Here is a 23206-nt window from a genome sequence, read left to right as displayed (position 1 = left end):
GAGACTGGCTCTTTAAGCGGTGCTGAAATAGAAGGTCATCTTTCGTCATGGTGACGAAAACAGAAGCAGATGGTTGCCCTGGTGACGGGAGCATGACAGTGGAATTAGCCACGGTTATCAGAGAAAAAGCAGTGATTGGGGGTGTGGGGGGGGGAGGTGGCATGGTGGGCATGGGGAGAGGGGAGAGGGGAGAGCGGAGCTGATGGGGAGTGGGGAGATGAGTAGGGCTGTGTGGAGGCATGGGGAGAGGGGAGATGGAGAAGGTTGAGGAGAGGAGAGGGGAGAGGGGTCGCTTTCTGGGAACCTGTTCAGAAATGCAAGTTGTTGTTGTTGTTGTTGTTGTAGAGGGGAGTAGGGGAGGGATGTGAAAATGGATGGGGAAAGGGTAAACAGAGTAGCCGATCAGAACAGAGAAAAGACATTAAGTGTGCAAAAATCCGACAGAGAGAGGGATCAAAAACTTGTAAGAGACCAAGATTGAGAGAAGCACAAGAGTGAGTGACAATGAGCAGGTGAGACTATGAATTTATACTGTCAGAAATATGACATCTCCACAGTCGCTGGGTTCTAATTCCTCAAATCCAAGGAGAATTTTCAGTAGGAAGAATGTGACAGAATAAATTCGGTCCGCTTGGATTCGACCCGGGTTCGGGTCCAAGCAAGGCAAAACCTTAGGCAAGTTTTCTTACTCCATACCCCTCTGTTTACCTACCAGTAAGTAGCATCCCAGTTGTTAGTCGCTTGGTGAATCGCTTTCTGGGGGCAATAATCCTTCCNAAAAAAATGATAATAAATTGGTCACACAATCCACGACTGTCTGTGGGTCACTGATGTGTGCAATTGGCTGCTGCATGTCGCCCACAAAATACACAGTCACTCCACTTCACAATATATTCTGTGAAGCGCTTTGAGACGTCTCAGTGACGTGATAAGGCGCTATATCAAATGCAAGGATTATTATTATTATCTTGAATGTTAAGATGAAGCAGAATTGTGGAATGCTTTTCAGGCCAGTCTTGAACTTTTCGACCTCACTTTTGGCCAGTTGCCCCCACTCCCCGTCCATTCCACCGCTTTCTTCACCACCTCCACCACCCCCCAATTCTCTCTCCCCCAACTCTCTCCTCCCAGCTCAAGTTCCCAGTCAGCTATGTGAGACATCCTCATGACATGAAAGGCGCTGTGTAAATGTCAATTGTTGTTGTAAATTGGATTACGTTTTCTTTTTAAACACTGCAGAAAAAGGGAATAAGAATAAGATAGGAACTCACAATTATCTTCATTTCTGGTGTGATCTTAAATTCTGAGGCCAAATGGTCTTACAGGAAAAGACTAGGTGGAATTTCAGGCCTGTAATGGGGTATAATACAGAGTACTGTGTTCGGTACATCAATTACATTCACCATGTGCCCTAAACATACAATGACTTGTGTGCACACATTGTGTACACACACTGTATTGAGCTTAGTGAGCCACTACAATGGAAACCTATGGAAATCCCTGCCTTATGGAATTCCTCTTTGCCAGATACTGGCAAAGTATCTTTTAAATAAATAAATAGATAAAGCAAAGTATATACTTCGGCTGTGCCTACAATGACCCCCCTTCCCCTCACCTTTCTCCCCAACTCGACATCAAACTACGCTACTGTTTAACGGTCAGAGACACTACATGGTGCGAAAGGAGCAACTTCCTCTGCCCACTCTCAATATTATTGGCATCTCTTGGTAACCTGCGCCTAATACTTTTCTGAACTAGGTGCGAACCTCCAGGGAGAGAGTGCGCATTCCATTCCAACAACCTATCTCTACGACTTCCATGTGTAGGTGGAATGCATGGAATTATCAGTTTGGTTTGGATATGCTTAAGACATGGTGATGGGTTTCCGCATGTGTCAGACACCCAGCTAAACCCCTCCAAAAAAAAAACACCCACACACAGTGAATCTTGTGAAGTGCTTTAAGATGTCCTTCGGAATTGAAAGGCGGTGCATCAAATGCGAGGATCATTATTATTTAATTACGTGAGGACAATGAACGATCACAGGCAACATTTTCTGAGAAAGCCATTGAATTCTTCTACTCACCTCTAATAGAACTCAAACAGAAAGCTCCAGGAAGTCAATCCCGTGTTATTCAACCTGACCTGGTTGCCATGACGCTTCCATGGTTTCAACAGGTCTGAAGCCTGAGAGCTCCAAGTGGTGTTTGATTGCCAGGGACTCTGCTAATACAGCCTTCAATTCTCATCCTTGATAACACTAATCAACAGCACAAACTACACAGTGCCCTGGAGATACCCCAGTGAATTCCACCGCTGACTGCCAGAGACAGAGCCTCAACTCCTTGCCCTCCCTGCTTCAAATTATTGAGTCTACATTTAATCCAGTTGGCCAATTCCACGTGGGCTTCATCTCCTAAAGTCTCACGTGTGGAACTTGAGCAAAGGTCTTCCGAAGACTACTACTCTCAGCTGCTACAACCCTAACCTCTGGACCTATATCCCCTCCCCCACCTCTCTTTCTGCCTTTAAATCTCACCTTAAATCCTACCTCTTTGACCAAGTCTGTGGTCACCTTCCATTGCCCTCCTCCATTACTCTAACCCTGCTGCTGTGAAGCACTCCAGGCCATTTATCCTACATGAGCAGCACTATATAAATGCAAGATCTTGTTGTAAAATGTTGCGCCTTTCACTTGGGGAGGGCATCTCAAAGTGCTTCACAGGAATTACTGTAAAGTATAGTGATTGTTAAATGCAATGTACTACCTCTAGGAAGTAAGAATAGGAAACACAAATACTCCAATGATGGGATAGAACTTGCCAAGAGGGAAACTGAAAGAGATGGAGGGGTATTAATTGACTTGTTACTCAAAACAGTGTAAGGCACAATAAACAAGGCTGACAGGATGCTGGGCTATATTGCTAAATCAATTCAGTTTAGATCCGCAGATAGCTCTGGTCACTGCAACATAAGGGGATTGCCTAGTCCCTAGAGTTAGTGCAGAGGAGAACAACAAGGATGATCCCCAGTGTTAGAGGAATGAGCTACAAGCAACGATTAGATAAAGGTAGGACTCTTCAATCTTGAGAAGAAATCTCGGAGGGGCCTTCTATCAAGTATACAATTGTAAATGGGATTGAAAAACTAAACCTATCTGTTCAGGTAGATGTTAAAAACCCCATCGGCATTGTTCAAAAAGAAAGAGGTTTGTTTCTCCCTCAGATAAAATTGATCACTCACTCCATGGTGGTTTGTTGGACTTCACTGTGTGCAAATTGACTGCCACATTTGACTACAAGTCACTACCTTTGACAATAATAACATGTAAATCTCTTTGAGAAATTTTGATGTATTAAGCGCTGTATCAAATGCAAGGATTATTGTTGCAGTACTTAGATTTTTTTGTAACCTATATTTGCTCTCCTCTCCTATTCTAGGGCTCTCACACATCACACAGCATTTGCTACCAGTGTTAACAACCAGTGTTGTGAGGTGTATCAGACACTTACCCTTGAGGAAGCTTAATGTTTCGCCTTAAACCCAACTTTAAGTGCCTTTTGGACCAACACCAAAATGCGTGACATCACCAATGCAAAACATACTCCTCATCCTCTTCATTGTCTCAAGAAGACAGTTGGAGCAAACAATTTTGCAACAGTTGATGAGATGTGTAATGTCCTGCCAAATAAGGTGGTAGAGGCAGAGTCGAAAGTGAAATATGAAGGATAGAGGCTTGAAAGGGTTGCCGCACAGCAGAGTCCCACAAACAGTCTTGGATTGAGTGACCAAATTGTTATTTTCATTATTACCCCCCGGAAAGCAATTCACCAATCGACGAACAACTGGGTTTCTACTTACTGCCAGGTAAGCAGAGGTGTGTGTGGAGTAAGGAAACTTGCCTAAGGTTTCACCCTGCCCGGAATCGAACCCGGCTCCTCTCGCTTGCTCTTCAACCAATAAGGATTCCACATCATAGATCCTCATGTCACAAATATAAGCTAATGAATAATACACAGATGAGTTAAGATGAGGTTAGACTTGTTTTTCATGCAGAAAGCTATTAGAATATGGAACTTTTTTTACAAGTGCCTGTTAAAGTCAAGACTGTTAAAACATTCAAAAGATTTAACAGGGAATTGGATAAATATTTCAAGAGGAACAACATAAAAGGGAACAAGGAGAGAGTGGGGAATTGCATTGGAGTAGGGAACAGGGAGCAGCATAGGTTGATAGACTGAATGGTCTCTTTCTGTGCTGTAATTTCAATGTGTTCCAATTTATGGGGTTAGTGAACATGATTGCCTAAAACGGTAATAATTTGCAGTTTATGAAGCACCTTTCATGTCTCAAAGCACTTTGAAGACCCGAGCGAGATGAAAAAGGGGAGAAGGGATGAGGGTATGCCTTTCAGGTGAACGTTAAAGAAATCATAATAATTCTCAAAACAAGAAGCGAGTTTCTCTCGCCCGGTGTCCTGGCCCACAATCCCTCAGATAAAGTTGGTCACTATCAAGTGTGGGCTATTACTGTTTGCAAATTGGCTGCTGTTTTTGCCTACAAAACACACAGTCACTATACTTTGCAATAAATACATCATGATAATAACTGTCACTATACTTTACAATAAATATATATAAAACACTTTGAGCCAATCTGACATTCTAGGTGCTATACAAAGATGATTATTAAGGAATCACATTATGAAATACTGCAAAATTAGACCCCTATGATGTTTGTAAACATGCTTAATTACAGAAAGATTCATATTTAACTAGCCTGGATTTCTTCAATAATGACTGGGAAACAAAATACAAATTTTCTACACATTCTTTTCATCACAACATATTATTAACAGTAAATTGCTGGTGACAGGCCAACCAGCCTGGCTTGTTAGCAGGTCTGGGAGGGGCAGAGCAGTCACTGGGAGCACGAATTCCTCCCTCTCAGCTCCTGTTAACTCTACAAGCCAAAATCCTAACAAGTAGCATGGTCCTAGCTGGACAAGCAGTAGGAAGCTTGCCACAGAGTGCTGTCAATAGCAAGCTTTACAAGACCAGATGAAGAAGACCCTTCGGCCTATCTGATCTTACCAGAACACTTGCCCTACCATCCTCCCATCACAGCTTCGAGTTGTGTTTTACATGTGCCCAGTAACTGTGTCTGAAGCACCCATTCAGCAACCTGTTCCGGTCATTAATTGCCCTTTAAGTAAACAAGTATTTCCTGGTGACTATCTCGGAATTGCTCTTTATAACTCTAAACCTGTCTCCTCTTGTTTTACTGTTTTGATGGTTTGAAAATATTGTTCACCCCCAATCCCTCTGCTCTCCCCTCTGCTAGCCTAACTCAGGCTATGTCCCTAACCTCTGGAACTTCTTCACTCTCTCATCCTCTGTCTTGCCCCCTCTCTTCCTGCCATTAAGTCCCCCCTCAACAAGTCTATGGCCACCTCATAAAAATTAGGCTGATGCTTCATTGCCGGGCTTTGGGAGCACTGGATTTTTAGAGATGTTGTCATCGTTTAAAAAACAGCTTGATGTTGTGATGGGAAGCCGGTCGGGTGGGTGTTCTGGAGGGATGATATCAGATGGGCCAAAGGACCTGCTGCATCTGAACTTATCTTGTGATCTGACATGTACATGTATTTATTATGCAATGATTTATTATTTCCAGTAAATCCCGTGAAGCTCTTTGAGACGTTTCGACGACATGATAAGGAGCTATAACAGACAGAGATTATTATTATGCAACAAAACAAATTGTTGCTCATATTTCCAAAAGACAGAGTCAAATGGAAAACAAACTAAAAGGATTTTTTAAATTTTGCCTCAATACTAATCCCCGAGTCTTAGCTGCTGTGCTGAGACACAGTTGCCAGAAATCTCTTTGCCTCTTTGCTTGTGGAGGCACATCAGTGCATTGGCTCGCTTAATCTCCCACTGTAAATAAATCGTATTACACAAAAGAATGACTTCTCTTCAGAATAAATTCGCAAAAGAACATGGGAAAAGTATTAGCTGAGGATTGGAAGATAGCTCAAAGTGTTGTATGCAGAATAGGCAGCAGCTTGCATAAAAGGTACTTCCAATATGTCATCTGAGCTCTGTGTTACTGACTACAAGCATGTGCTGCTCTCTCCAATATATAAAAAAATTATCCTTACATCTGATAAACCGCCTATCATGTCAGGAAGACGTCTCAAAGAGCTTTACAGGATTTACTGTAAAGTGTAGTGACTGTGTATTTGGGGGCGAATATGACAGCCAATTGCACACAGCAGTGTCCCACGATCAGCCATGAAGTGAATGACCAATTTTATTTGGGGGATGGTTGGCCAGGACATTGGGAGAAAATCCCTTCTCTTTTTGAATAGTGCCATGGGATCTTTAACGTCCACCTGACCTGAACAGACAGACAGGAACCTACAATTCAGCACACCACAAGCACTGCACTGGATTGCCAGTTTAGACCATATGAGTTCCAAATTCTGATGTGGGGCTTGAACCCACAATTTTTTGACTGCAAGACGTGAGTGCTACTGACTGAGGCAGGCTTCACATATACAAAGGCTTCAGAAAAGCCGAGCAAATGTAGATGAGAAGGCTCCAAGAGATTTTACTGAAGCATAACTTAACAACTTGTATTTATACAACACCACGCCAATAAAATACAATGTCTTAAAGAGTTTAAGTTTAACATCTCAAAGCATTCAACGGAATATTATTTTTACAGTGCAGTGTTTGGAGTGCGTTATAGTGAGCCACGATAGTGGGTTTAAGTGTACATACTTACGCCCTCCATGCCACCAAAAGAAAAATGTCCGTCTTCCGGGTCAGTGGTCGCCACAACATCACTTTCTGTTTTCTGCACACGCAGGAAGTGATGTTGGAGGTGACCTGATGTCCCAGACTCGGACATTTTTTTTAAAAAAAGGAGTGTGAATCTAAAATCCGCCTGCAAAGCCCAGCAGAAAATGGCATTGATAGCAACCCGATGACACTTTGACAATTATATGCAATGGTAACCCAGTAAAGTGGTGGTGGCAGATTGTCTCAGCAAATTCAATAGGAAATGTCATGGTGTTTTCTTGTCCATTCCTAGACTACGTCTTGCAGGACTCTGGATTAATATCTCAACTGAAGAATGGCACATCCCCCTATGCTCTGAAGTGTCAACTTGTCACCTGAGCTCAAAGTCCCGACACAGGGCTTGAACCCACTACCTTCTGACTCAGAAGCGAGAATGCTACCGACTGAGCCAGGCTGAGCACTGGATGAGACCTGCTAAGCAGCAGGATGTAGGAAATAGAGTGGTGGGATGAAGCCAGCAGAATGAGAGGCTTTGTGTGGCTGTGGAAGGATCAAGGTGCACGGACAAAAGGTCCTTTTTTCATTTTCTGCCTTATGTACTTGTGAGGCTTTCAAAAATCAATGGAATTTCTACATGCAGCTATTTGTCTCTCAATCACACGAAACAACGTGTTTGCAAGTGAAGACAGCAGCCAACTTGCACAGGGCAATGCCCCACAAACAGCCATGGAGTGAGTAACTAATTTTATTTGGGGGATTTGACCAGGAAACCTGGAGAACTCCCTTATCTTTTTCAAATAGTGCCGTGGGATCTTTAAAGTCCATCTGAACAAGCAGACAGGACCCCGGTTTAACATCTCATCCCAAGGACAGCACCTCTGACAATGGAACACACTCCCCCCAACCCTACCCCAGCACTGGGTTCCAAGTCCTGATGTGGGGAAGATATCCATCGTCATAGGTGCCGTCTTTTGAATGAGATGTTAAACCGAGGTCGTTAAAGGTCCCATGGACACGCAAAGAGAAGTTTCTCCCCGGTGTCCTGGCCAACAATCCCTGAGCTAAAATCGGTCATTCACTTTATGGCTGTTTGTAAGACATTGTTGAGTGCAAATTGGCTGCCGCCTTTGCCAAAATACCAAATACACTCACTACAATTTACAGTAAATCCCGTGAAGCACTTTCAGAAGTCCTCCCAATGTGAATGGCACTGTATCAAATGTAGGGAATAGTCCTTCGGATGAGATGTTCGCCACATTTCTCCCGGTGTCCTAGCCAACAATCCCCTAAATAAAATTGTCCAGTTAATTTATAGCTGTTTGTGGGACATTGCTGTGTGCAATTCTGCTGCCGCATTTCCTACAGATAGTTACTCCATTTCATAGTAATTTCTGTGAAGTGCTTTAAGATGTCCTTCCGACATGATAAGGCACTATACCAAATACAAGGAATAATATTACAGTAAAACTCGCATAAGTTTGATCTGTATAAGTCATATATGTGCCCCGTTCAAGAGTTTATATTCTATGCAAGTTTGACATAACACATACTGATATGACTTCTGTTCGGTTTACTGCATTATTAATAATGATAAATTGGTCACTTCAATCCACGTCTGTTTGTGGGACGCTGCTGTGCGCAATTAGCTGTCGAGTTTCTCCCACAAACTATACAGTCAGCTCACTTTACAGTATATTCTGTGAAGCGCTTTGAGACGTCTCAAAAAGGCGTGATAAGGCGCTATATATCAAATGCAAGGATTATTACTATTATTAGGATCCCTTGCCTTTGCAAGCACCGTACTTCAGTCGGCAAGGAGTTAACAGGAGCAAATCAGTCAGTCCGCCTCTCGGCTTTTGGCCCCAGTTAAAAGGCGCCTTGTTAAAAAAGTGGGCCAAATATTTACAACAGTCTATCATAATAGTTATCATTCTGAGTAGAGGAACATAGGAGAACAGGAGAGTGTAAAACAGAGCTCCCTGTCATATCCTCTCTTCCTGGAGATGCTGGATTTTCCCCACCCCACTTCCCCACAACCCAATCATTTATAAGGTTGGGTCCCAAACCAAATAGCTTTGCAGAGATTGAACTGCAGCCACACTCTGGGGTTTGTAGTGCTCATCCTCTCCCGGTGACTGACCATCTCTCTCTCTCTCTCTCTCTCTCTCCCCCCAGTGTGTGATCTCACCAGTCCTGGGAGGGCATCTGTAAGTGTGAGAGAGAGACTATGCAACAGTGTGTGTTTCTGAGTGGTGGACTGTGTGTGAGAGAGAGACAGAGTGAGACTGTGTGTGTGTGTGAGGGAGAGAGAGAGACACACAGACTACATGTGTGTACATGTGTGGCGGAGACAGACAGACTGCATGAGACACACACACACACACACACACACACAGAGACTGTGCGTGTATATGTGCGTGAGACAGATAGACCGCATGTATGAGTGTGAGAGAGACAGGCAGACACGGACTGTGCGTGAGAGAGGCTGTATGCAAGTCTGTGTGTGTGTGTGTGTGTGAGTGTGTGAGTGAGTGTGTGTGAGAATTTCTGCGAGAGAGAGAGAGACTGTAAGCAACAGCGCGCGTACGAGAGATCGCGTGTGTGTGTGTGTGTGTGCGTATATATAAATACTATAGGCAGAGAGAAGGGGGACAGACACACACACACACACACACAGAGAGAGAGAGAGAGAGAGGAGAGAGAAAGAAGGAGAGGATGTGTGTGTGGTGGTAGTGGTGGTGGTGGAAGAGAGAGAGAGAGAGAGAGAGAGAAAGAGGGAGAGAGAAGTGGACCCCCATCACTAGCGCAGTGACGGGAGGTTTTAACGCAGGGGATGCGCTGATGGCAAGTGCATGGCCGGAGCTGCTGTTGGATGCTCTCTGTCTGTCTGTGTCTGTCTGTCTGTCTCTCTCTGTCTCTGTCTGTCTGTCTGTCTGTCTGCATCTCTCTCTCTCTCTCTCTCTTTAGGGGTCTCCATGGTGATGGCGAGGACGCGCAGGGAGGAGGAGGAGGAGGCGGGGACGAGCCTGTGTGCTGTGTTGAGGAGCAGTAAGTGACGTGACTCGGTCCAGCTGCTGTTATTCTGGTGGTGGGGTTGGGGAGGAGGGGGAGAGGGGGAGAGGGAGGGAGTGGGGGGGGGGGGGGGGGCAACAAAAAAAAAAAGAGAGGGAGAGAGAAGCTGGAACTGTGTGCTTAACCATGACACCTCCTGCCCAGCATGGATGTCCCTGCCTGGCTATGGCCAGCCTGTGTGCAGCACCTTACACCCAAGGTAAGAAAGTGGGGGGAAAGAGGGGATAAGAGAGAGATAGAGAGATAGAGAGAGAGAGAGAGAGAGAGAGAGAGAGAAGGAGAGACAGAAGGGAAGAGCTGATCACAAATCCTCCAATGCTGCTGCTACTAAACTGCACATTGAAAGCGTCAACATCTTCAGATCGTGAACTTACTGTGTGTATTACTTTAAGACTAATGGCTGACTATATTGCCAGCAATTGATGTACTAAAGGGGATTTTTTTTCCCCTTCCTTCTTAACCTCTCCTCCTCCCTCCCTCCCTCCCTCCCTCCCCTTTCCCCACTCTCCATCACTTCCATTCAGTGTTAGCCTGTGATTCTCTCTGTTACTGCTCGTCTTCCCCCAAGACATTGGATGTCAAGTGGTGGTTTCAGATCAAACCCCTTGGAAGGTGCCTACGTGTGTGTGTGTGAGAGAGAGAAGGAGCGGGCGCGCTAGACTGACAGCTAACTGAGGCTTTTGCCAATGGAAGAAATGCGAGATGCACGTAAACAGTGCTAACCATTTCACCAGACTACTTTATCAGAGACTAGGCACCTTCTCATCACTGATGCGTTCTGAAGATCTGTCTGACCCAGCTGTCCTCCGAGATCTTTAAGATGGCTTCTGCGTTAACCCCTTCATGGGGCATTCGGTCCAGTGGCTTTCATGTCGGGTCGACATCCCAAAGTGATTCACGGGATATGCTAAAAAAGTGCAGTGACTGTGTGTTTTACCGGCGAAATGCGGCGGCCAATTTTCACACAGCAGCGTCCCACAAACAGCAATGAAATGAATGACCAATTTTGTTTGGGGGATTGATGGGCAGGACACCAGAAGAGAGAAACTACCTTCTCTTTTCGAATAGTGCCGTGGGACCTTTAACGTCCACCTGAGTTTAACTTCCTATCCGAAAGGCGGCACCTCCAACAACAGCAGCACACCCCCAGCACTGTATTGGTGTGTCAGTTTAGACTAGGATTCCAAATCTCGACGTGGGGCTTAAACTCACGACCTTCTAACTCAGAAGTAAGAGTGCTACCACTGATCCAGGCTGCCACCTTTTATTGATTTCAAAAGGTCTCCGGGAATGTGGTTCTGCGGGTGATCACAGTCATTAGACTCTTTAGAAACAGGAATATTAAAGGGTGCAGGGGGGGGTGGTGGGGGGCGGGGGGGGGGGGGGGGGTGGAGGAGAGAGAGGGCAGAGGTTGGGAGGTTTACGTAGTGAAAAAACACCAATGCAGAATTCAGGGGCTAACATTTCTGTGTAATGTTCTGTGATTCTGTGATAGTTCCACATCACAAGTGTGTGTGTGTGTGAATGTGTGGCTGACAACTTAAACATTGAAATTTTGTGCTCAGTGGGGAGGGGACATTTGGCCGTTTGTATCTCTGTTGTTGCTACTTGTAACTTATTCCTAGCTGACAGACATTGACCCTTCTCTTTCTCTTCTTCCCATCCATTCATTCTACCACTTTCCCAGCTTCCTCCCATCTCCGCAATGGGCTATTTCCATCTTTCTCATACATAAGAATGACGGAAAGTACAGTAAAAGGAGGAGGCCATTCATCCCATCAATCCTGTTTGTGGTGCCAACTCCTCCCCTGGAGTTAACTGCTCTCATCCCAAATCACTGCTCATTTCCCCCTCAACACTTTGTTATATCACAATTCTCATCCTTGACTCTTCTCAACCTGCGCCTAATACTCTCCAGAATTAGATAAGCAGGATACATCCCTCCAGGGAGAGTGTGCGCATTCCATTCCAAAAAACATCTCCGGAATTTCCATGTGTAGGTGGGATGCATGGAATTCTCAGTTTAGTTTGGATACTCTTAAGTATGGTGATGGGTTTCTGCACGTGGCAGACACCCAGCTGACCAAAACAAATCACATTTCTCTTCAAATACTTATCCAATTCCCTCTCTTCCCTCTCAACCTAACCATTCCTCTGACAGGAACAAGAATATGGGTGGAACCCAGTAAATAAGACAGGAACATTGACTTCAGATTGATTCAGGAGATCTTACTTTGTGCCTCTTTAGGTTTAGATCTTTTTACTCAATATTTTAACGATATCCCACGCAGAGGAGCTAACGATTCGGTTGAAAAATACGAATGTAAAGCCCATTTGATCTCATGATTTCAGATAACCCACCTCCCGTTCCTCCCAACAACAACGAATTACATTTGTAGATAGAATCTTTCACATCGGGAAGACTTCCCAAAGCTATTGATAGTCAAGGATTTGCACCCGAGCTGGGGCTTCGGATCAGGAGTGGTGGAGGGCAGGGAGGATAGGGGTAAGAGGATGACTGAAGGCGTGGATGAAGATGAGTGTCTTGAGATGGGCCTTGAAGGAGGCAAGGACAGGGCTAGGTGAAGGGACTGTGGGATGGAGCTCCAAAGGATGGGGGCAGAAAGTTTGTAGGCCCCTCTGCCAATGGTGGGGCGGGCAGGGTGGGGTTATGTGGAGCAGGCCAGAGTCTGTCATCACAGCATCAAGCTGTTTCTTAAACAAGTTCAATATCCTGACCTCAGCCACCTTTCCTGGTAACCCATTCCAAGACATTGATTAGCTTCTGTACAAATAAATACTTTCTGGTGTTTGCCCTTCATAACCTTGACCAACTGCTTTAGCAGTTCACCTACAAAATAGTTACTACAGGTCAGTAAAAATTCTGTCATGTCCTTTGAGACATTTTGACAAATTGTGATAATGTTCCATATCAAATGTGAGGATTATTATTCAAATGCCTGAAAGTAGTAGTTCACGCTCTCTCTTTCTCTTCTCTCTTTCTCATGTTCTCTCTCTCTCTCTCTGTGCTGGGTCTTTGGGAGGTTCAGTGTATCAAAATGACTGTCTTTCACCTTTGGAAACCTGAGCCAAAAAATCCCCCAATGTAAAACCGCAGGGTCCATATTGCCCTTCGAGGCCCTAATAATAATAATCCTTGCATTTGATATAGTGCCTTATCACGTTGTTGAGATGTGTCAAAGCACTTCATAGCACTGTTGAGCGGATTGACTGTATTTTGTGGGCTAAACCTGGCAGCCATTTGTGCACAGAAATGTCCCCCAAATAGTCTTGGAGTTAGTGACCAATTTTATTTGGGAGATTGTTTGCCAGGGCACCGGGTGAAACTACTTCTCCTTTCGAGCAGTGCCATGGGACCGTTAACATCCACCAGAACAGGCAGATGAGACCTCAGTTTAACGTCTCATCCAAAAGACGGCACCTCCAACAATGCAACCTCCACCCCCCATCACTGCATTAGAGTGTCAGCTTGGATTATGCAAATTCAAATCCAGCCGTGAGATTTGAACCCACAACTTTCTGTCTCAGAGGCGAGAGTGCTACTGTTGCGCCAGGCTGACACACACTGACACATGCTAGATAATGCTAGAGGACAAGTTTGCAGGGCTATGGGGAGAGAGCGGGGGAATGGGATTGATTTGGATAGGTCTTTTCAAAGAGGCAGCACCGACACAATGGACCGAATGGGCCTCCTTCTGTGCCGTATAATTCTGTCAATCTATGATTCTATGATGCCCTGTGAGACCACAATGTCTTTACGACCATATTGTCCTGCAATTTACGATTACGCAGAATTGTGCAAAAATCCGCTTTCCTTTTAAGAATGCCAGAAAAACGGCTTCCAGATTAAGGCTGCATTTAAGAGTTTTGTTTACAGTTCGGCACCATCTTACATTTAAAGGCAAAATGGTCTCAAAGGCTAAGACTAGGGGGAATTTCAGTCTCTGGGTTCACAGGTGCCCTCCAGCCAGGGAGAGGGGCAGTCTTCTGTGAGACAAAGACAGATTGTTTGACAATGCGAAATCCGATATCTGGCCAGCTGAGCAAATTCCCAATTCACAACTGATAAAAAAAGATACTCGTATAAAGATCACAGAGAGGGAGAGAAAAAAATAATCCTTACATTTCATACAGCACCCGTTAAACCTCAAAATTACACCTCGTTACAGCTAGCTGGCAAAACCATTTATGAAATTTATTAAATGTAAGATTTGGGGAATCGTGGAAATGCCTTCAACACTGACGGAATACACTTCTTTCTAAAGAAAGCAGCTCTCAAATTGAATGGAAGAATTTTCCACAGCTGAACGTCATATTAAAATCAAAGCTAAGGTGTTTCTACCGGCTAAGACGAGGTGGAATTTTAGGTCCACAATGTCAAAATACCTGGAAGTGTACAGATAAGTTGGTCATTCACTTCATGGCTGTTTGTGGGCCTTTGCTTTGGAAAAAATTGGCTGCCGCGTTTGCCTACAAGTAATCAGTCACCACACTTAGCAGCAATTCTTTGTGAAGAAAGGTTTCGAAGCTGTAGGCGCTGTCTAAAATACAAGAATTATTTATTGAGCAGCAGGGATTTTGTTGGGTTAACCAGGTGTCTGAAACAATTAGAAACCCATCACCATTCTCAAGAGTATCCAAACCAGACTGAGAGTTCCACGTATCCCATCTACACATGGAAATTCCTGTGCAGAGAGCCCTCTGTTCGAAACATTAAATTATAACAGCACCATCTTAATACCAAGAGCCACATATTCTCAATGATCTCTCAAGATGTGTTCAGATCATGTGCTACAGATCTCTTTCTACTTGATCTCTTTCTCTGAAGGTATGTTGGGGTTTGGTTCTTAGAGGTGCCTCACCTAAGAAGTGAGTGTCTACAGGGGCAGCACCAAATCTTGAATCTGTTCACAAGAAGCCCGAAATTCTAACAGGTTTTAGCCTCAGTAATAATCCAATATCTTGTGTTCGATATACTGCTCTATTATATCAAAGCATCTCATGCAGTTACTGTAAAATCAATTAATAATAATCCTCATACATAAGCTCAAGCACTCCCCAATGCTACCACGCATGAAGGGAGCTATATAAATGCAAGTTGTTGTTCTTATTGTAAAGGGTAGTGATTGTGTATTTTGTAGATGGACGCAGCAGCTAATTTGCAGTCAGCAATGTCCCAGAAACAGTCAGGAGGTGAATGATCAATTTTACTTGGGGGATTGTTGGCCAGGACACTGGGAGAAATTGTCCTCTCTTTTCAAACAGTGTCTGGGGATCTTTTATGCCTGCCTGAACAGGCAGACGGAACCTTGGTTTAACATCTCATCCAAAGGATGTGGAGTCCTGTATGGTTAGAGCACTTGCTTTGCAAACGAGATGAACCAGGTTCGATTCCTGGTGCAGGGTGAAACCTTATACAAGTTTCCTGAACTCCACAAGACTCTGTTTACCTAGCAGTAAGTAGGAATCCGGTTGTTAGTCGATTGGTGGATCACTTTCCGGGAGTAATAATCAATTAAAAATAAATTATAGCAATAACTTGGTCACTCAATCTCCAACTGTTTGTGGGACTCTTGCGTGCTGTGTTTTGATCGCAAAATATAGTAAATTCACTTTACAGTATATTCTGTGAAGTGTTTTGAGACTTGTCAAAGACATGATAAGGCACTATATCAAATGCAAGGATTAATTATTAATATTAGTGCCAGTGACTTAATATTGAAGATTGTTTAGAATTTTGAAGTTTCTTAATTTGGAAAGCAGTTACCCACAATTCTTTTTAAGATCTGCAGAAAGCTGTCTTCTATGGATGGAATGCAAGAATTTTCCAAAGCCCTGCGTGAGTTTAGACGTTAGGGCAATGGTCCTGTGGCTAAGACAATGAGAAACGTCAACCTTCAAGTCTATGCTCGCATGTACTTTCCCGCAGGATTAATGGGTCAACGAAAGAAAGTAAGACATTCTGGTCAGTTTTTCTCCCTTTCTAGCCTAGGGCTCTGGGAAACTGCCCTGTGACAGGGCGCTACACAAATACAAGTTGTTATTGTTGTTGCGATGCTTAGAGCAAGTGTTTAAAAACCTCTCTGACCGTGTAAACTTCTGCTCATTCCCGTCTGCCCTTTGGTCTCCTCTCAATAGCTTTTCCCCTACCATCAATGACCAATCTTTCAGCTCCAACCTCCTCCCCCACCTCCTCAATCTCTGGGACCCACTTAAATTCCATCAACTTACTCCAACTCTCCCTGTCTTCAAATTCCTCTCAAAAACCTGCCCTTAAAATATCCTTCCTCTCCTCTGTGCTCTCCCATTCGCCTCTGAGAAGCACTCAGGACACTCATCCAGGAATGTGGATTCTCGTAGCACAGTGGTTAGCATGCCCGCCTTGCAAGCGAGAGGACCTGGTTCGATTCCTGGGCAGGGCAAAACCTTAGGCAAGTTTTTTTTACTCCATACACCTCTGTTTACCTAGCAGTAAGTAGGAACCCAGTTGTTAGTCAATTGACGGATCGCTTTCTGGGGTAATAATCCCTTAAAAAAAAGTCACTCAATCAGACTGGCAAGGAATGGATGGAGGGATGGTGGAATTGTGATCAGGAGTACTGTTTTTTGCATGTTTGACTCAGGGCGATAAAGTCAATTGTAGAGTGATAAAATAACATAAAATCAGTCACTGACTCCACATCTGTTTGTGGAACACTGCTGTGCACAATTGGCTGCTGTGTTTCCCCCACAAAATTCACAGTCAATCCAATTTATTCTGTATAGCGCTTTGAAACATCTCAGTGATGTGATTAGATGCTATAAAGATTTTTATTACATGTGAAAAGCATTGTGCAAGTCCAGGCTGTTGCTCTGTCGAGTCTTTACTGCCGTTCCACTGGAAATCTGCTAACTCAGTGGGGAGTGGACCTGGTTTGTCTATTTGCCCCTTGGCAGCTGAGAGGAATAATAATAATCCTTGATTTGGTATAGCGCCTTTCATATCAGGAGGACAAGTCAAAGCACTTCACAAAATTTACCATAAAGTGGAGTGACCATGTATTTGTAGGTAAATGCAGCATGGTCCATTAAATTGTAGGAACTATAGAATCGGAGGAGATAGCAAAGGTCCTACAAAGAGAGCTCGATAGGGTATGAACATGGGCTGATAACTGGCAAAGGTAGTTTATCAGAGATAACTGCAAGGTATAATGATAATTGTTACATTTGATATAACATGTTATCACCATCGTTGAGATGTCACAAAGTGCTTCACAGGATACACTGTAAATGAATGAAATGTGGCAGCCAATTGCACACAGCAATGTCTCACAGACAGCCATTGAGTGAGTGACCAATTTTATTTGGGGCGTTGTTGGCCAGAATACTGGGAGAAACTCATGATGGCATGAGATCTTTAACATCCACCTGAACAGGCAGATGGAACCTCAGTTTAATGTGAAGGATGGTGGATGCCTTGTGTAACATTCAGCAGTATATAGTCTTGTCCACATGTTCTGATATTGCATATAGGAAGTAAGAATAGGAAACACAAGTAGCCATGGCTGTGAGGAAGGGGGAAGAGATCGAGGAGTGTTGGGTGATTCATTACTCACCGTACCAAAACAGTGTGAGGAAATAAACAAGGCAAACAGGATGCTGGGCCGTATTGCTACATCAGTTGAGTTAAGATCCCAAGAAGACACACAACGGGAATTTTGCATTGACTGCCACGTTCGCCTACAAATGCACAGTCACTACAGTTGACCGGAATTACCTGTGAAACACTTTGTGAGGTTTCAACATGATTAGGTGCTACATCAAATACAAGAATTATTATTATTATGAGCCCAACCCAGTATATTGGTGGCACCACATTATTATTTTATATATGTTTGCATTCAATGCTAACAACATTAGAGTGAGACCCTTTCTCTATATCAGAACTTTAGTAACAGATTAACCTATATCAGAGCTTTGAGATTATTATTATTATTATTACGCTCAGCTCTGAGGCTCACCATCATCACTCTAGAGGTGATTGCTGTCTTCAAAAGCTCCACTTATAAACATCTACCAATAAGCCACAGACATTTCCACATGTAGGTGATCTACTTATGTGGTACTCAGGTCTGGTTTGTATACTCTTAAGCATGGTAATGGGTTTCCTCATGTGTCAGACACCCAGCTGACCAAAAAACGCTCTCTCTCACCCGCGCTCTCTCTCACCCGCGCTCTCTCTCACCCGCGCTCTCTCTCACCCGCGCTCTCTCTCACCCGCGCTCTCTCTCACCCGCGCTCTCTCTCACCCGCGCTCTCTCTCACCCGCGCACAAATACATGCATTTAGAGGTACATACTACAGCAACAATTTGCATTTATATAGTGCACTTCACGCAGGGAAGCTTCTCAGAGCACACATACAACAAGAAAATTACATTTGCATAGCACCTTTCAAGTTGAGAGGACATCCCAATGCGCTGAAATACATACAGACAGACACACACATACGCACAGACACTCCCCAAGGTTGCCCACCACCGAGACAAAAAAAAAACAGCCACTCACACGCGCACTAACATAAAGTACAACTTGTCATATTGCTAATAGAAGCAAGTAAATAAGTTTGAAAAATAATACTGAGTTTGTTTTTTCCAGTTCTAATTATATAACAGCCAATTTTTTTTAATAAATGGAAGGCAGCAGCAAGCATACAATATATCGCACTCATCAAAAAAAGACATCTGATGTACTCCACAAAAACAGAATGTCCACACTGTTTTTTTTAAAAAAAGTTATTAATATGCTAATCGAGTCTAGTCATAACATACATTTTCCTTCTCCTCTTTTACCTTTCCGGGTTAGACTGAGAGGATCTTTTCACAGTTCTGAGAGATTTTACACTGAAATTATTTTAATTTCAAATCTTAATTTCAGCACCTTGTTATACACTCCCGACATGACAGGTGGTACCAAAATATAATTTGTTGTCGCCCGGCACCACTGGCTCCACATCCTACAGAGGATAGAGTTCAAAACTCTCATCCTTGCTTTCAAAGCCCTCCAGAGCCTTGCTCCTCTCTAGTTCTGTGACCTGCTAACTTCATGTAGATTTATCCGTTCCCTCCCCCACCCATCGGACCCCAGTCTGCTCCATGTCTCCCACCCAGCCCACCCCATCATCAGCAGTCAGGCCTTCAGCCACTCCGCGCCACCCCTCCCCCCTTTGGAACTCCATCCCACAGTCCTATCGCCTTGCCCCATCCCTTGCATACTTCAAGACCCTCCTCTTCAGCCACATCTTCAGTCAACCTCCTACAAACCCAATTTGTTGTTGTTATCTGCCTTTGATTACCGTCTCTGTCGCCGTCACAAAGCCTCCCGCTCACCTGTGCATTCTCTCCCTACCTCACCTGCTCCCTCCCAGCTGCACTTTCTCTCTCTCAAAACACAGACACATCCATTCTGGTATGATCACTGTAAAATACACAGCCCATTAAACCATTTTCACCAGCAACTAGCAAGGCAGTACACAAACCAACCAGACTGGTTAAAAAACAGCCAGGTGATAGCCCTAACTCTCCCTTACAAACACACATAGAAACAAACACACATATCCCTTCACTTGCACCCACTTTCCCTTCATACACACACTCTCACTGTCCTCCACACACACATACACACTCCCTCACATATACATGGTGACACATTAACTCACACACATTCACATACAACAACAACATGCATTTATATATTACCCCTCACACAGGGTAGCATCCCAGAGCTCTTGGTTCATGTTCAAGACTAATGTTCACTCACTCACCCACACAAACATTCACACCCCCAGCACCCCTAGATATCGTTCAGCTTCCCCCTTGGTAAGTTGTAGCCCATCCAATGGAGCACTTGTGTGTTTCCTCTTCTTACTTCCTCTATGTAACCTTCATCCATGTTGAATTTCATTTGCAGTCCAATTATCACCCCATGTGCAGCCTATCAAGCTCTCTTTATTGAGACCTTTGCTGCCTCCTCTGATTCCCCAGTTCTCCCCCTTCCCCCAATTTGGTGACATCTGCAAATGTGGTAATCTTACACTGGGTCTGTGAATCCAGGTCATTCATTATAGATGAGGAACAGGAGTGTAATGATTCTCAATCCACACAACTAGTGTATCCAATATCCCAACCATAAACCCCCACCAGCTGGTCTCCCAGAATCTCTTTTTATACTTCCTGGTCTTTCATTGGTTCCCAGTTAATTGTCTATTTACTCTTAAATGGTATCTATCAAGGAGATTGATCACCTCCCTATCTCCACCTACATTCTCTAATCATTATCCTCTGCTTCCTTCTTTACAGCCAGTCACCAATTCAATGCCACATCCCACCACTGGTACCCAGAGATCTCTCTCACTTTGTAAAGAGTCCAGTGTTACTTCTAGCCTAAACCCCATGTCGGAGATAGATGTGACATTTCTGTGTCTGATTTTCACGGTCCCGTCTGCCCGTTCAAGTGGATGTCAAAGATCCCATGGCATTATTCGAAAAGAGAAGGGAGTCTTTCTCCCAGTGTCTTGGCCAACAATTCCCTGAATAAAAAATTGTTCATTCACTTTGTGGCTGTTTGTTGGGCATTGCTTAAATAGGCTGCCATGTTCAATCCACTTCACAGTGTATTCTTTGAAGAGCTTTAAATGTCCTCCTAATATGAAAGGGGCTATAGCACAAAAAAATGTGATCATTCAAGCCACGACTGTTTGTTGGACATTGCTGTATGAAATTGGCTGCCGAATTTGACCACACACAAAATCCACTTTAAGCGCTTTGTGAAGCACTTTGAGACGTCTCAATGACATGATAAGTTGCTATATCAAATGCAAGGATGATTATTATTTCAGGAGTATTATAATGGGACAGTTAGCTGACAGACTGTAAGTCGAATGATTTCAGAAATGTTACAAATATCTCATGTCCGAGGTGTTGAGGAAGGAGACTCATGAAATCCATCAAAGTGAGGGATGTCTGTGTTAGATAAAGGAACTCTATCTAATAGCCCATTGATGTGATGGTGTGATTCATAATTTCCAGGTCAGGCACGACACAGGTCTGGCAGAGAATAAAGCCTCCTCTGCAAGGCCCCCAAAAATGTGTTCCACTTTTATAATAATCCTTGCATTTGATATAGCGCCTTATCACGTCTTCGAGACATCTAAAGCGCTTCATAGTATATACTGTAAAGTCTATCAACTGTATATTTTGCTAGGTAACCCGGTGAAACAAGGCAGTCAATTGCATACAACAGTGTCCCAAAAACAGTCATAGATTGAATGACCAAATGATTACCAGTTTTTTTTAAAGGGTTTATTGCCCCCAGAAAAGTGATCTGCTAATCGACTAACAACTGAGTTACCACTTACTGATAATTTACAGTAAAAGGAGACGTGTGGAGTAAGGAAACTCACCAGTGTTCATACTCCACATGAGCCTCCACCCCTCCTAATACTCCAAATCTATTCTATTTGGAGTCCTGTAGCATAGTGGTTAGCATGCTCGCCTCACAAGCAAGTGGACTCGAGTTCGATTCCCAGGCAGAGCGAAACCTTACTCAACATACCTCTGTTTATCTGGCAGTAACTAGGAACCCAGATGTTAGTCAATTGGCGCATTGCTTTTCGGGTGTAATAATCCCTCNAAAAAAATTAGGACGCTCAATCCATGGCTGTTTGTGGGACGTTGCTGCGCGGAATTGGCTGCTGCATTTCGCCCACAAAATACACAGTCAGTCCACTTTACAATATATTCCGTGTGCAATCCATTCCAACAATCTATCTCTGGAATTTCTATGTGTAGGTGCGATGTATGGAATTCCCAGGTTGGTTTGGATGTTCTTAAGGATGGTGGTGGGTTTTCGCATGGGTCAGACACCCGCCAGCCCGTTACCCCCNAAAAAATTGGCCACAAATGAAACAGTCATTACACCTGAGGCAATAATAACCGAGTCATTATTAGGTTAAGGTGTGAGGTTTTTTGTCATAACGCAGTGATAAAAATGCAAGTTCTTTTTCTTAAGCAGATTTTTTCCCCCATTGCCATATTCCTTTTGACTGTGGTTTTTTGACCCCTGTGTAGGGAGGAGGGGCTGCCTCCAAGAATGAAAATGGGGAACGCTTTCCAGAAGGTTGCTTCTGCCTTACCCTTTGGCTCCGAAGAGGGACTGAGCTGCATCGACACCGACATGGAGGAAGTGAGCGCAGACAGGATGCTGGACGTCAGCTACAAGAAGATAAAGAGGTTTCCGTCTCCCATCTGCTCCTTCACCTACGTGGAGAAGTTGTACATCAGCAACAACCGACTGAGGGAACTCCCCGGTGAGTTTGAGCAGCTGGTGAACCTCAAGATCCTAGCCCTGGACTATAACAAGTTTGAAGATGTGCCTAAAGTCGTATGCACTTTGCACAACCTCACCAGACTCTACCTTGGCAGCAATAGATTAATGACCATTCCTTCAGAATTCAGGAACTTAGAGAACCTCAGGTGTCTATGGATAGAGAGCAACTATTTCAGAAAATTCCCCAAACAGTTACTTGACATGCCCAGTCTGAAATCTCTCCAGATGGGAGACAACAGGCTGAAGTCCCTACCAGAGGACCTGGTCAGACTCCTAACCCTTCGAGGGTTTTGGTTGTACGGCAATAGGTTTGAGGACTTCCCTCGGGTGCTGTTGAAGATGGAGTTTCTGGAGATCCTCGATGTGGATAAGAACAAGATCACTCAGTTCCCCAACATGGAACATCTGGAGAGGCTCAAGCTCTTTTGCTACGACCACAACCCTGCTAAGCGCCCCCCGAAGGTGGCAGACGGGGTGACGCTGGTGGGAGATGGGGCAGAGGAACTCCTGGCTGCCAAAGCTCAGCAGATCCTGGACAACCAAGAGAACCAGGACAACCAAGAGCCTCTGCATGGAATCCTCAAAAATGGCTCCACCGCGTTGGAGCCAAAGAGGACCTACTCATCCTTGGACTGTTCTCAAGAAGAAACGTGATTTTGGGCACCAACCACCACCTATGGATTATCACGTGTGGGAATGCCCTGTGACAGCTTTGCTGGAGTCCCAATCGGGAGGGTGATTTACCCATGTTCTGTACCGCGGGACGCAAGGCAGGCAGATGACCTGACGTTATCTCGGAATGTGGGGGTAGGGTGGTGGGGGGGATGTCACTGATCTTCTGGGAGGGTCAGGAACAGGAGCTTGGGGGTGGAGGGTGGGGTGGGGGGAGGAGAAGAGGGGAAAAGAAAAATCCCAGGCCCTAACACCCACCCCCCT

The 23206-nt window shown here is 44.4% G+C and overlaps 1 protein-coding gene across 1 annotated transcript; it reads left to right on the top strand.

Moving 5' to 3' along the window:
* The first annotated feature begins 9957 nt into the window (after positions 1–9957).
* LOC103174871 (leucine-rich repeat-containing protein 10B) lies at positions 9958–22972 on the top strand. Its single transcript, XM_007887461.2, has 2 exons — positions 9958–10083; positions 22012–22972. Exons 1-2 carry the CDS (start codon positions 10034–10036, stop codon positions 22922–22924), a joined length of 963 nt encoding a protein of 320 aa, XP_007885652.2. The 5' UTR covers positions 9958–10033; the 3' UTR covers positions 22925–22972.
* The last annotated feature ends 234 nt before the right edge of the window (positions 22973–23206 follow it).

This window comes from Callorhinchus milii, unplaced genomic scaffold, assembly GCF_018977255.1.
Source record: "Callorhinchus milii isolate IMCB2004 unplaced genomic scaffold, IMCB_Cmil_1.0 Scaffold17, whole genome shotgun sequence".
NCBI lineage: Eukaryota > Metazoa > Chordata > Chondrichthyes > Chimaeriformes > Callorhinchidae > Callorhinchus > Callorhinchus milii.
This window is presented reverse-complemented; position numbering and strand designations above follow the sequence as displayed.